The sequence below is a fragment of the Lolium perenne genome, chromosome 5 (genome assembly GCF_019359855.2).
Source record: "Lolium perenne isolate Kyuss_39 chromosome 5, Kyuss_2.0, whole genome shotgun sequence".
NCBI classification, from domain to species: Eukaryota; Viridiplantae; Streptophyta; class Magnoliopsida; order Poales; family Poaceae; genus Lolium; species Lolium perenne.
The window spans coordinates 191,869,044-191,884,195 of NC_067248.2; the positions used below are offsets into that span (position 1 = coordinate 191,869,044).

The following is a 15,152-nucleotide window of genomic DNA, read 5'->3' on the forward strand; positions in this document are numbered from 1 at the left end:
TTGCCTCATAACATGCTACAAATTCTGCACTGCATTGTCGACGATGCAAGAATAGCTTGTTTGAGCTTTTCCATGATATAGCTCCTTTTGCAAGGGTGAAGATATAACCTGATGTGGATTTCTTAGTATCAACACACCCCGCAAAATCAGCATCTGAATAACCCACTATTTCGAGATTATCAGATTTCTCATAAGTAAGCATGAGGCCTTTAGTACCTTGCAAATAACGCAAGACCTTTTTACTGACCTTCCCGGTGATCCAGGACCTGGATTGGACTGATATCCGCCAAGCATCCCGGTCACAAAAGCTAAATCGGGGCGAGTGCACACTTGTGCATACATAATACTCCCAACAATTGAGGCATAAGGAATTGACTTCATCTGCGAGATTCATAATTATTTCTTGGGCCTTTGGAAAGTCCCAAATTTATCGCCCTTAACAATAGGAGCAGGCGAGGCTGAGCACTTATACATATTGTATTTTTTCAGTACTTTTTCAATATATGCTCTCTGAGATAGCCCCAAGATCCCTCTGGATCTATCCCGGTGAATTTCAATTCCTAAAACATAAGTTGCTTCACCGAGATCTTTCATATCGAACTTTGAAGACAGGAATCTCTTGGTCTCCATCAACATATTTTTATCACTGCTGGCCAAGAGTATGTCATCAACATACAATATCAGGAAGATATAATTACTCCCCCTGAACTTAACATAAACACAATTGTCCTTCTTATTTTCCTTAAAACCAAATTTCTTTATGACTTGATCAAATTTGAGATACCACTCTCTTGATGCTTGTTTCAAACCATAGATGGATTTCTTCAGATGACATCCTAAATGTTTATTTTCTTCCATAACAAAACCTTCCGGTTGTGCCATGTATACATCTTCATGTAAGTCACCATTTAGAAATGCCGTTTTGACATCCATCTGATGTAGCCCTAAATCATAATGAGCCACGAGTGCCATAATTATTCTGAATGAATCCTTCGAAGAGACGGGTGAAAAAGTTTCATTATAATCAATCCCTTCTCTTTGAGTGAATCCTTTTGCCACAAGCCTTGCTTTAAACCTTTCGATATCACCCTTGGAGTCACGTTTGGTCTTATAAACCCATTTGCATCCAACTGTTTTGGCTCCTTCAGGGATTTCTACTAAGTCCCATACATCATTAGTGCTCATGGACTTCATTTCATCTTTCATAGCATCGAGCCATTTAGACGAATATTCACTTTCCATAGCCTCCTTAAATGAGGTGGGATCATTATCCAACACTGGCTCATTTGTATCCTCACTCATGTAGGTGAGATAATCATCAGGAATAGCAGGCTTTCTAGCCCGCTGTGACCTTCTAAGAGGCTCATTATTCGGCACATTAATAACAGTTTGAGACTGCTGATTATTTTCAATAAGAGCATCATTAGTTGTGACATCTGGAACAGTCGCCGGTGTATCAGCAGGTGTTGCATTAGCAGCACGTTGCCTTCTTGAATACACTCGTAATTGCTGTTCTTGGTCCTTTTGTTGTCCAGTTATGTGAGCACCATCAGCTACAGGAGCTGAAACTTGAGGTGCAATTTCAGTATGTACTGGAAACACTGGCTCTTGGATTACAGGCATCGGGACATATTCCTGTTTTTCCTCCAAGACTATTTTTCTGGGAGTCATGCTCCCCCTCATCATATCACTTTCCAAGAACACAGCGTGTCTTGTTTCAACAAATTTCGTTGTCTGATTTGGACAATAAAATCGATATGCTTTAGATTTGTCAGGATAACCAATAAAATGGCAAATCGACTGTCTTGGGGTCTAATTTTCCCATAACTTAGGATTAAAAATCCTTGCTTGAGGACAGCCCCATACATGAAAATAATTCAGGGTTGGCTTTTTCCCAGTCCATAATTCATACGGTGTTTTGGGCACCGATTTACTGGGAACCCTGTTAAGAATATGTGCTGTTGTTTTAAGGGCTTCCATCCATAAATTCACTGGTAAAGTGGAGTGGCTTAACATACTCCGCACCATATCCATAAGTGTGCGGTTTCTCCTTTCAGCCACCCCGTTTTGCTGAGGTTCACCCGGTGCTGAGTATTGGGCGGCAATGCCATTTTCCTGTAAGAATTTTGCAAATGGTCCAGGAATTTGACCATAAGTTGCATGTCTGGCGTAGTATTCACCACCACGATCAGATCTTACAACTTTAATTCTTTTATTACATTGATTTTCAACCTCAGCTTTGAAAATCTTGAACTTGTCTAATGCCTCTGATTTTTCTTTGATTTGATAAATATATCCATAACGGGAGAAATCATCAGTGAACGTTATGAATGAATTATAACCGTCCACCGATCTCACATTAAACGGACCACATATATCCGTATGAATTAATTCCAAAACTCCCGTGCTTCGGTTTGCACCTTTCTTAATTTTCTTGGCATATTTTCCTTTGATGCAGTCGATACAATGATCAACATCCGCATCCGAAAAATCAAGAGAAGGAAGAACTTGATCTTTAATGAGACGCTCAATCCTCCCCCTCGAAATATGGCCTAAACGATAGTGCCATAATTTCGTTGGTACCGACATTTATATTTGAGGTAGAACCCACATTATTTATATCATCACAAAGGGAAATTACATAAAGTTTGTCGTGTCGACAGGCAAGGCCAACATTATTATTGTCATACATAATTATACACTGCTTATTCCCAAAGTGACACTCATAACTATCATCATCTAAACATGAGACGGAAACTAAATTCCGTTTCATCGAGGGTACATAAAGAACATTATTTAGCTGAAGCTTAAAACCGCCATGAAGTGTAAGAGTGAAGTCTCCAATCGCCTCGGCATAAGCTTCAACACCATTAGCAACTCTAATTGTTCTTTCCCCTCTTTTTAGGGTCTTCCTCATATTGAATCCCTGCAACGAATTTACAACATGAATTGTTGCACCTGAATCAATCCACCAAGTATTGGTGGCATAATTAACATAAAGGGATTCTTCAACAACAGTAATAGTGTCGGTACCTCTTTCTTTGAGCCATCTCTTGAAGCCAAAACAATCCTTTCGCCTATGCCCACCTTTTCCACAAAAGTGGCAAGCATTGGAATTATTTCCTTGACATTAGGCGCTTTTTACGGCTTCTTTTGCATGTGAACCTTTTGAGGATTGGCCTTTTTCCTTGAACTTATAAGGCTTGGGCTTCACATATTCATTCACAAATTTTCTATACTTCTTCTTTTGTGAATGACCAAACTGATTAACATGATCAATTCTGTCAGCCTTAAGCCTTTCTTCTTCTTGCACACATCGCGCCATCATTTCATCAATCTCCCATTTAACATCCATCGCATTATAGTTGATCATAAATGGATCAAATTGGGGGGGCAAAGATGACATAATAAAATGGACGAGGAAACCATTAGAGATTTCCATCTCCATTGACTTTAGTTTGGCGGCCATATTGCACTTTTTCATAATATGCTCTCGAAGACTTCCAGTGGGATCATATTTTTCATCAACTAGCCTTCTGATAAGACTTGTTGCATAAACTTTAGAAGACCCTTTAAATTGATGCTCAATTTTTGCAAAGTACCCTTTTGCTGTCTCACAATCGGAAGGGCTCCCCTCATACTGTGTAATGGAGCCCTTTATCATCATAAGGCACTTGCGATTAGAGTCATCCCACTTAGCCTTAATAATGTCATATTCCTTCTTGAGGGCTTCATAATTTTCATTATTTTCTTTAGGCACCTCAGGAGGATCATTAAGGAGAGCATAATCAATATTGAGTAAGGCCATAGTGATCTCAAGCTTCTCCTTCCACGTGACATAATTGCTGCCATTTAGCTGTTCGATGCCATTTAGCATTCCAGCAATATTAGAGACATTAGTTGCTGCAAAAGAAAAATTTAAAATGCTTTAGTAAGCATCATCATAATCATCATTAAATTTTATTGATCAAATTCAAATCAGCTTTGGCCAGAGATGAAAATGAACAACAAAATTTTGTGGACAAATATTCATCAATTAGCTTTGGCCAAATTGATAAATAGAAGCCACACATTAATGATCCTCATTCATTATTTTCTTTTACCGACCCGGTTCACATCAGCTTTGGCCAGAAGTGAAACAGACCAATAAAAGAATTTTGCAGTTAAAATGCCCGTCAAACAACTTTGGTCAGAATGACAAGGCATAAAACCACACTTTATTTGAGGATCCATAAACTTTATTTTGCAGCGGAAGCATTATCACATAATAATTATAGTGATAAATATCACCATAATTCATTAATCATAAATAAACTAAATAATAAAAGTAATATCAACATGTAAATTAACTAAGCATGACAATTAAAATTGTGGCCTAAAATAAACATAATAAGCATAATCAATTCATCCAGAAAAATAGCCCTGAAAAGATATTTATTTCAGCCCTAATTTTTTTTTTTTATTATTAGCATAATAATCCTGCTGAACTGGGCCAAAATTGGCCCAGCCCAGTATTAGCTCCCCCTGATCCCCTCTTGGGCCACAGCCCATTTGCAACGCCAGGACCACCCGAGCCGTCGGATGCAATCCGATGGCCAGGAACGACCCCGGCTGGATCAAAACCAGCGCGTCGTTGCCGCCCGGCTCCCGGCGAAAAAACCCTAGCCCCCTTTCTTTCTTCCTCCTCTCCCCTCCCGACAGCGATGGCGACGCCGAGCGACCAAGAGGCGGTGACGGCGAGCACCACGCGACGGGGAAGAAGACTCGGCGTCACCCAGGCCCTCTCGCCGGAGTTGCGTGCAACTTTGGTCAGCGCGCAGCCCCGTCGAGCGGCTCTGGGCGGCGCCTCCGTGCGAGGCAGGCGCGCGCGTGCGGGCGTCCCCGCGACGGCGACCTCCCCTCACCATTCTCCAGCACGGCTGCGAGCTCCAGCGGCGACAAGCGCACGTAGAGACGAGCTGCCGGCCGGTGTAGCGGACGGCGAGGCCGCTCGGGTTTGAACCCGAGCACACCTGCCAACATTAGAGAATGGCTCCGACGCCGCCGTGGCCAGCGACGATGACGAGGCCCATAAGGTAATCGTCCGCTTCTTAATCTTGAATTAGGGTTAGGGTTCCTCCAAAATTGGGGAATTTCATAATTTAGGGTTTCGGAATTGGGAAGAAGTGCTTAAATTCATCATTATTTATTCATTCCCCTTTAAAGAATCATGCTTAAGCCGAAACCACAACTTGATTTCAGAGGAGAATCATAAAGGATTTTAACTCTAGGGTTTCTAGGAATTGGGGAATTTGAAGATTTGCAAGAATCTGCCTTAATCCCCTTCATATATGCTTAAAACCGAGAAAACCCTAGATTCACTTTAGAACTTTTAGGGCTGTTACTTAAGAAAACAGGGCTTAAACTTAAAACATAATTGATAACCAGGAAGAACAGCCTTTAAACATAAGCATAAAATTCTTTCACAGAAACAACTTGGGCATATGTCTTGACTTGGTGACAACATATAAACACATGGGTATGTGCATATGCCCCTGATCTTGATTTTGGCTTGATAAATCAAGCATGAATCTTAACATAAGAGGGCTCAAACTTAAGAGCTAGATGCTCTGATACCATTGTTGAATCCAGCAGGATCAACTAGCTCTAGTTTGAGCCACAAAAGAATAAGATCAGAAATACCTTGATCTGAAGATGATGCCATGTCTCCTCTTGTTTAATTGCTCACACCAAAATGGAGCAACTTGTGCTTGATTCTTCCCAGTGCTTTAGTGCTAGCCTGATCGGTGGCTTAATTTGTGTGAGAGAGAGAGTGAGAGAGAGAACTGAGAGCAGCCGTGTATTCTCCACTCTTCTAGGGTCATTTGACCCCTTTATATATGTTTAGCACTATGCACTAGGGGAACCAGCACCGTTGGATCAAAATCGATGTCTCCGATCAAGACAACACATAAGGATAGGTGGCCAGTTACTGTAGCACCGCCCTACTGTAGCACCGTCCTACTGTAGCAACCCAAAAAGATCTGACCTAGGAGAGCAGCCTAGATCACCAAAATATCCAACAGCATCTTGTCCTGCCCATGCATCGTGCTAGCGGCGTGGATTGCGCTGCCGAGCAAGAGCAAATTTATAAGAACATCTCTACCGATGCATTCTATAGCGGTTCCGTATGGTTTTGAGGATCGGGAGCAAAAATAAGCTTATATCGGCGTGCCTCAAATAGCGTCAGCGTTTTTTCGAGCCTAATACAACCGTCGGCAATCCCGTGCCGGTTCCTTGGCGAAGGGTGCGAATTGAGCGCTCCGGCGCCTCGCGAGGCGGAAAATTTTGGACGTGGGAGCCGCCTGTCAGCCACACATTCCAAAATTATACATCTTTTCCATCAAAACCCCGTTCCCTCCGCCGCTCATTTCTCCCGCCCGCCGCTCCATCTCTCATCCAGCCTCCAACCGGAAAAACCCTCGCCGCCGCCATGCCACCAAAGAGAAAGGCTCCGGCGAAGGCAGCGAAGGCGCCGCCGAAGCCGTGCACCGTGACGCCGAAGAAGAAGCCGTGTGTTAGCTCAAACTTTAAATTCGAAAACCTATTCGAATTTGGTGGCCGTGTGTTGGCTCAAACTTTAAATTTGAAAACTTATTTGAATTTCTATGCTTTTGTTTGAGTTTTCAATTCAAATTATCAATCGGGACTGTCGTATAGGGCGCGTCGGTATGGAAGCAGCTCCCCCAAATGGAGGATGATGTGCCGGTGCGACCGTGTCGACGCCCCTGCCGACGACTATATGAAGCGCACCGGTGGAGATGCTCTAACTTACCAAGAAAAATGCTCAACCGTGTAGCAGACTCGTCAACAAATTTCTACGTCGTCAGGCTGTGTGTTCTGGCTCCTTCGCATTTTTCTCTCCCGATCTTTGCATGACTAAACGGGACGCTGCTTTGCAACCCTAGTTCTGTCCCTAGACACGGTGTCGCTACTTTCAAATATGCATGATACTAGTGCATAATACTTTTCATTGTGATTAGTCTTAGACTACCCATAATAGGGTATCATAGGTAGTATCATGCATGCATGCAAAAGAAATGATGTTTCACTATAACTAATGATAAGAGAGATAGTGATACGTTATCATAGCACGTAGAACTAGAAAGATAAATTTCAAATAAATCTTATACACAACTTTTTACTAAGATTTTGTAAATCAATTAATATAAGGAGAATATGATAGTACTACAACATGAAACTATGCATTATAGATACAGTATCTTATACTAATATCATATGCATAATATTGTTGTACGATACTATGCATTTTGACTAGTAGGAGAGGCTCTGCGAGAAAGGCAAGAGCTGATACAAATAAACATAGCTCTAAATCTATTTTCCCCTCTCGTTAGTTGTGTTAATTTAATTAGAGAAGACTGAAAAGTTTGCTAAATCCCTCTTTTTGCGGTTAGATTACTTATAGTAGTAATATAGATAGTAACATCATACACCGCAAGATATCTTAGTGACATGCCATAAGAAAAAATGAAGAAAGAGAGCTATTTTTCTTCAGACAAGATGAGTCTACAATGAAACGAAATAAAAATTATTACCCAAATGGAGGATGACGGCACATGTTATTACTCTAAGTTACTCCTCAATATAAGGAACCTTAGTTAGTTTTTTTTTTTTTTTTGAAACGGAGGCAAAAGCTTTGCCTCATCCATTAATTAAGCAGAAGGTGTCCGGTTTTTAGGAGAAAACCGGGCGAAAACCTACAACAGGGCCAAGCCCACAACCACCCACAAGACGCCACGAAGGGCACACCGAGCCACCCTGGCTACCTACAGAAGCTACACAAATGTGAAGCTCGAGTTGGCCTATGCCAAACAGATGGCTCCCCAAGAAAAGGCCGGTAGCTCCGATTCTGACGACGAGCCCCGGAGAGGAGATGCACAAGACCTGCGCCGAAAAGGACCTTCAACGCCGGACCACCCCTTGAAGGTCATCGTACACCACCCAAAGGAAGCTTCGACTTCCCAGCAAGAGGAGGCCAACCTGAAGACATTCGGACACGCCGGGACGGAGCCGACTAACACGGTCTTGCAGCAACCAAACCATGCTCAGCACCATTGTCATTGCCGCCAAGCCCACCGTCGAGAGTCACCTTATCGCCCACACGATCCAAGGCCAAGCACCCTCGAAGATGACGAACATTCGGAGCCGCCGATCCGACATACCGCTGCTCCATCGCGCCCTGCGCGCCCACCAAGACCACCACCTTCCGGGGCCGCCGCCCCGACGTACCACCGCTCGCTCTCGAGCTGCAATGCCGCACGAACCATCGGCCCGGAACCTTAGTTAGTTGCGCCGATTAATTAGGGAATATTAAAGAGTTGCATGCAAGCGCATGCAAATGACGCTGATTTAGACTAGTCACAATGGGGAGTATCATATAGTATCATGCATATGATACTAGTGTGTGATACTATCTTCACAATGCATAGTATCATGTAGTAGTATCATAAGTTAATGATATTTAGTGATTTGTAGAATCTCAATGCAAAAGTGTGTACAAGATTGGTTTAACATTAATTTTTCTAGTTCTACATGCTATGATACAGTATCTACCTATGATACTACTACCATCTCTTTCTTCATTTATTAAGGTGACACATCAGCTTTTTGCATGCATGTGATGCATGATACTACCTCCATTCCAAGGAATAAGGCGCACGCGTATTCCAAGGCGAAGTTTGACCATAAAAATTGAGCAACAAAATCTTAGTTATATTATATGTAATTAGTATCGTTGGATTCATATTGAAAAACACTTTCTAATGATGTTAATTTCATACAAAATATCTTTATATATTTGAAGTAATTCTTAGTCAAACGAAAAACACGTAAAATGAGGGCGCCTTATTCCTTGAATCGGAGATAGTACTAGCTATGATACTCCCATTGTGGGTAGGGAGAGGGAGTGATTTCAACTAGAAATCAATTCATCTAGTAACTGCCAAACTGTGCATATTTTTTCGATTTTTTTTCAGAATAATTAGGTGCCCAATAAACTGATATGGAGTGAGCAAGAAAATTGCATTGGGAAAGGCTAAAAATTTCGGTTGAGGTTTCGGTTGGTGTTGTGATATTTGGCTAGAATGCTAGTGTATCACACTCTCTAACCTTGTCAGGCTTCCTTTTTTTTTTTTTTGCCAGGAAAGCTTGTCAGGCTTTCATTGGTACTGGAATTGTGGGAGTGTAGCTTTGCTGAGCCCAGAAATTGAATTTGTCTTTAACAACCATTTCCTTTCGTCTCCCAATTATAAAACTAACCAAACTGTACCTTGGGTAAGCGTTTTTTATTAGCTTCTCGTTGCAGAAAAGAGGGCCAGACATCCAGAGCTTCAATACCACGGAGACTAGGAAATGTCAGCGGATTCTCTCGTTTTTTATGTTAACATTTCAGTTCCCTGTTCCCATGCTCGTCCCAGAATCACAGTAATAAGCATAATCATACGACGACATATTTCGTTTACCAAATTATCATGTTCATAAAAACACAATCGCAGTAACCAGTAACACGGCACAGAAGAATACACGGCAAAACTGAACACAGGCTGTAGCATTTTTAGAACAAGTAGCAAGAGGTGTGAAACTGATCTAACAAGAAGTCTCAACTTTCCCAGAATTCATGCTTCAGTTTAGCAGACACAAGTGTCTTAAAATATGTTGCAAAAAGATATTTTAGTACGACTAAGCACCATCAGTCATTCTACCTTTACGATGTTTATACATTTCATGCTGAAGCGGCAGCTATAAGCTACTAGTACTGCTACCTCTATAGTAAGCGCCAACCAAACCTCTGAATATAACACTCCTCAAAATGCTTATGATATATGGCTGAGTACGTACACTACCAGCGTTAATCCAGAAGAAGCGAACTTTAGAATTAACGGAGATAAAGTTCAGTCATCATCAGAAATGTCTATCACATCAGGGCTACTGCATGGATTTGAACTGTCTGGATCAGCCGAATGAGGCGGAACCACCTGAGAAGTGGCGATGGCGCTTGCGGCTGGTGGCTGTGACTGATGTACAGGGGCTCGAGTCATCACCTGGTCAGCGGGACGGACAGCAGCATTGTCCATGTGCCTAGATGGAATCGACAGATTTCCGTGGGTTTGAGTCATCGCCAGGTCAGCTGGAGGGATAACAATGTCCATGCATTGAGCTGGTGGCTGGGACCGACCTGTAAGGGTTTGAGTCGTCACCTGGTCTGCAGGAGGGACAACAACAATGTCCTTGTGGGGAACTGGTGCCTTGAACTGATCTCTAGGGCCTTGAGTCACCACCTTGTTAGCAGCATCGATAACAATGAACTCCAAGCCTTGAGATGGTGGCTTGGTTTGTCGAGATGAGGCTTGTTCATCGGCCGCACTTCGCTTCCTTGACCGCGAATAAGTTATCTGAACTGCACGTTCTCTCTCTCGTTTCCTTCGCTCTGTTCTTTTGTTTACAAGCGGCTCGGCTGATCCACTTGAGCATTCTGATTCATAGATGTTTGCCCACACACTCACGCAAGCATACTCCTTTTTCCTAGCAGGGCTACTAGTTTTGCTTCTCCTCTTTGGCCTCCCCGGCGCAGCATGGTTTGGTTGCTTCAGTTTACTGTGAGAGACAGCAGGCTGAACAAATGTTCTCTGAAAGTATCCAGGAATTTGCTTCCCTTCCTTAGTTGAGGAGTTGGTTTTGGTTTGCTGCTTGAGTATACTTTGAGGGGCAGTAGGCCGCGCAATTGGTTTCTGGGGCTGTTCATGCTCACGTTGCTTGTGTGCCTTCTGTGGGGCAGTTATCAGGACAGTGGATTTCTCAACACCCTCATGCCTGTGCCGTTTTCCTGCCTTAACTGCAGAGTTGGTTTTGTTTTGTTGCAATGCAACCAAGTCTGGCTCGAGCTTATGTTTCTTCTGTAGGGCAGCAACCGGGACACTCGATTTCTCAACACCCTCGGGCGTGTGCCGCTTCCCTGCCTTAATTGAGCAGTTGGTTTTGTTTTGTTGCAATGCAACCAAGTCTGTCTCGAGCTTCAGTTTCTTCTGTGGGGCAGGAACTGAGACACTACATTTCTCAACACCTTCGGGCGTGTGCCGCCTGTCTTCTTTCCTGGAGGTGTTGCTTCCTGGTGGTTTTGTAGTGTTGTAACTCCCTGGAGAGAAAACTGCATATTTATCCGATACACCCAAGTCTTGCTCCAGCTTTGGCTTTTTCTGAGATACTGGGGGCTGCACACTTGGTTTCTGAACGTGCTCTGGCTCCTGCCACTTGTCTGCCTTGCTGGAGGTGTTACTTCTGGACGATTTTGCGTTGTTACAACTCCCTACAGAGATAAACTCATGCTTCTTCGATGCAACAGATGTATGCTTCCGCTTCAGTTTGCTCGGAGAGAACTCCTCTGCTTTCTTCGTGGAGCAACTTCCCAGTGGTTTTGCATTGTTACAACTTACCATAGAGAAGAGCTCGTGCTTCTCCGATGCAACAACCTCCTGCTTCTGCTTCAATATTTTTTTCCGAGGAACCTGTGATCTTGCATTCCTGCAGCCCACTTGAGAGAGAAGCTTGCCTTCTGCATTTGGTTTTCCCACAGTAGAATTCTCCTGAACTTCATCTGAGTCTGATTCTTGTACAACTTCGGATGTTTCCCGCTTAACTGAAGAAGCCATGTGGTTGGTTGATATGGTAACATGAACATACTACAGTAATATGTTAGCTATAACAAAATCTGTCTTTGGGAACCGTTCTTAAGCACACATTCTTGTTGGAGAATGATATTTCACACTACTAATTGAAGTGCCAAAGTTCACATAATGGAATGATTAAACAAAAAACAGTTCACTACAGCAAAACGTTTATATGACCCACACAGCTACTCAAGTGTAGAAAGAGCTTTGTTAGTAAGTGTAAAAAGAGCTACCATACACTGACTTGATCCTTCATTTGTGTGTGCAACAGATGATGTATCTTTTGTTAGGATATCATGGTTTCAGTTTCAGTGCTACTCCTGTCAAAACATCTTGTTTTTCACTTGTTGTATAGCACAAACGAAAAAATATACAACAGATAAGCACCTACAACATCAATTACGAAAAAAAAAACCTACAACATCAATTACCAAACTGTATAATATATGGTAACTATGATGAATATATCAAACTACAGAGTAAAATACAAAATATAAACACCAACAGTTGCATGCTGACAAATAAACGGTGTGTTTCTTTATAAAGATGAAGAAGAATCCTTACTTTAACTGTGCTTGCACCAATTTGATGCATCGATGGCAGATATAATAATGTAAATTGATTGTGAACCGAACTAATTTAGGTGGATTACATAGTAGGAAAAGTATGAAGCGCAGAAGCCAAGTTAGTTCGGAGCTTACAACCAACAGCATATTAGATGCTTTAATTTAGACATGTACCTTTCAGAACCATCTTTTGACCTCGTTTCCCTGGCACGACATATTTACCATCACATTTCATCTTGTGGCTGCAGAAAATAGCATCAGACCATCAGTCAATACACCTTTGAAGTTCTCCACACAAAGTTGAAAGTAAATATTATCAAGGGATACATTAATATAAGTCACTGAGAATATTGAAAAAGCAAATGGAACATGCATCTAGCTATCAGTTTGAGAGGCCATTATGCATCTGCATGGTTCAGAGGCAATTTAGCAAGAATAAATGAACCACCCACAGCAATTTAGCAAGAACTAATACACCACCCACGGCAATTTAGCAAGAACAAATGCACCACCCACAGTTCAAGGGCGTATCTTATCGACTTTGTGGAACAAAATAACAGTTAAGGATGTACCCCCTCTGTCCCAACATACATGGTGTATACATTTAGCTAAATAGTTGATGCTTTCTACGTTTTACCAAATATATAGTAGAGAATATAAATAGCTAAATATTGAAAAAAATACATTATGAAAACGTATCTTAATCCTATAAACATGATGAGTTATATGTCAGGAAAACTTATGCAGTCTTACTTGTGCCAGTAGCAAAGCATATTGCCACAGGTTGCATGTTGGCTAACATTCTCGATACAGCAGGAATCAGATGGAGGGCCCAGCCTCGTGGCCCTCACAAGTGTATTGCCACACGATTCACACTGAAATTTTAAAAATTGAACATGCCAGTAAGAGGTAAAACTTGAAAGAAATTTAACAACAAAAAGGGCAAATTGAAAAAGAGAGCTATGGAAAGTAGTACCTTCCACAGATTGCCCTGGATGCCGCAGAGTTTTTCTGGGCTGAAATCATGGTTGGTGGTGATACAATAACCACCTTTTGGTCTCTGGGTGGCGAAAGCAAGAAAGGAAATCATCAATGGAGTATAATGGTTTAGAACTTATCTGCCATAAAAATACTAACCAGGTAATCCTCAACGGTGCAATCGTTGATAGCATCCATCCAATCACGGAAAACAGGACCATGACTACTGCATGAATTCACATAAATAGTTAAGCAGCAGGCAAGCCGGGAGATGACTAAATTGGAACGCGCAATCTTAGTTAACAGGATATGGGCATTACCTAAGGCACGTCATACCATGCTTTACAAATATGATTGCATGAATCATCAGATGCAGCAGGGCTTTCTTCACATCAGCACTCGTGCGATTTGTGCGATAGAGTGTTATGGTTTTGCTCATTTTTCCAAATGAACAGGATCCGAAAGCACTGCTTATAGACAATGAAATCAGTGCATTCATTAATTTTTTCTTATAAACTCTGCAAACACAGTTTAACAACTAAGCAAACCACTATATAACACACATTTTATAGCTCAGAATCAGCATCCAGTAAAAATATTTTTTGCTGAAGTCCACGTATCTCGACGCGATTAAGAATGTGATTTGATACAAAGAACTAATTAGCTCAAGCAAGCAGTACACGTATCTCGACGTGTTTTAGCCTGTAGATACATACGAATGTAGTGAAATCCGAGTGACTTATTTCCAGATGGAGGGAGTACTATATTTGAAAGCAATAATTCAAGTACCTGCACTGTAAATACATTGATGTACACCAATTTTCGTAGGAACAACTGATTTGGCATGTATCCAGATACATAATCAAAATCTAAAATGCATCGAGATGATAGAAATGCCAGACTAACTAATGAATTGTTGCTTTTCCTAACCATTTTTACACTGCAAATAAGTAGGTAAAGAGAAACAATATCATTAAGCAGAGTCTATAACGCGTATGCTCTTTTGGTTGGTTGGCCTGAAGCCATGAACCTGGACAATAATGTTTAGGACATATACACATCAATTTTCTTTTTGAGCAAATATACACAGCAATTGAACACGTGCTTGTAGCCCTAAATCCCTAATCCCTATGTGCCCTTATCCGTCTAGGAAAAATTAACAACTCATGGTCATGGGACAAAATAAAAAATCTCCCCTCTCAAATCTGAACATTTTACATGATCTCCTCGGAAATACCGAGCTCTACCCATCGGGAAAAGGGAAAGAAAGGCGGGATTACAAAAGAATCTAACAAGAAGAACAAAAAAGGGGGCATCTTTTATGCGAATAGTACTAAACAATGAAATATCACTGTGGAGATTACGAGGAATGCAAAGCAACGCGATCGTTCTTGAAAGAATTGAAGACAAATTTTGGCGAGCAAGACACATCTCGTGCTGGGGATTATAACAACAAAGCCCACCAAAAAGCGAAAATAAATCAAAAAGAAACAGCAGGAGTACAAGAACCGCCCGACCCGAGCAGCATCAGGTGGCCAAGAGAGAGGCCTACGTACTTGATGTTGTTGGTGCGCGGGGAGGTCCATTCGAGGGTGAAGGCGGCGTTGACGAGCGCGCCGCGGAAGTAGAGCTTGTCGTAGTGCCGGAAGAGCTGCCACACGTCCGGCTTCTCGTCGGCGTCCGGATCCGCCCCCAATCCCATGGCCTCCCCCGCTCACGACATCACGCAAATGTAGGAATGAAGCAGTAACAAGGAATCTCTCTCTCTCTTCCAGTGGGCTGGGCAGGAACGAGAACCGGCGAGGACAAAAGAGAAGGGGGAAAATTGCGGTTCTGATCCCGGAGAAGGCCGCCTCTGGTACGAGAAGGGATTTCCCGCAACTGA

At 42.2% G+C, this 15,152-nt stretch overlaps 1 protein-coding gene and 1 long non-coding RNA gene across 3 annotated transcripts; both read right to left on the bottom strand.

Moving 5' to 3' along the window:
• Positions 1-2,588: 2,588 nt before the first annotated feature.
• Positions 2,589-3,126, bottom strand: LOC127298127 (uncharacterized). Its single transcript, XR_007849625.2, has 2 exons — positions 3,034-3,126; positions 2,589-2,926 (listed from the first exon to the last, which is right to left on the bottom strand). It is a non-coding gene; the product is annotated as an uncharacterized lncRNA (long non-coding RNA).
• Positions 3,127-9,646: 6,520 nt separating this feature from the next.
• On the bottom strand, positions 9,647-15,123 carry LOC127301319 (uncharacterized). Of its 2 annotated transcripts, none has more exons than XM_051331536.2 (7): positions 14,824-15,123; positions 13,588-13,734; positions 13,427-13,490; positions 13,266-13,349; positions 13,043-13,164; positions 12,464-12,531; positions 9,647-11,692 (listed from the first exon to the last, which is right to left on the bottom strand). In XM_051331536.2, exons 1-7 carry the CDS (start codon positions 14,967-14,969, stop codon positions 9,951-9,953), a joined length of 2,373 nt encoding a protein of 790 aa, XP_051187496.1. In that variant the 5' UTR covers positions 14,970-15,123; the 3' UTR covers positions 9,647-9,950. The 2 variants fall into 2 exon arrangements, with proteins under 2 accessions (XP_051187496.1, XP_051187495.1); XM_051331535.2 differs by having other exon boundaries at positions 13,427-13,493.
• Positions 15,124-15,152: the final 29 nt, after the last annotated feature.

Excerpts from the sequence above, each read along its gene's own strand:
- LOC127301319 (XM_051331535.2), bottom strand. The coding sequence starts at position 14,969 with ATGGGATTGGGGGCGGATCCGGACGCCGACGAGAAGCCGGACGTGTGG. Across the intron at positions 13,165-13,265 it reads TCCAGGGCAATCTGTGGAAG|TGTGAATCGTGTGGCAATAC; the intron begins GTACTACTTTCC and ends TTAAAATTTCAG. Across the intron at positions 12,532-13,042 it reads ATGCTTTGCTACTGGCACAA|CCACAAGATGAAATGTGATG; the intron begins GTAAGACTGCAT and ends TATTTTCTGCAG.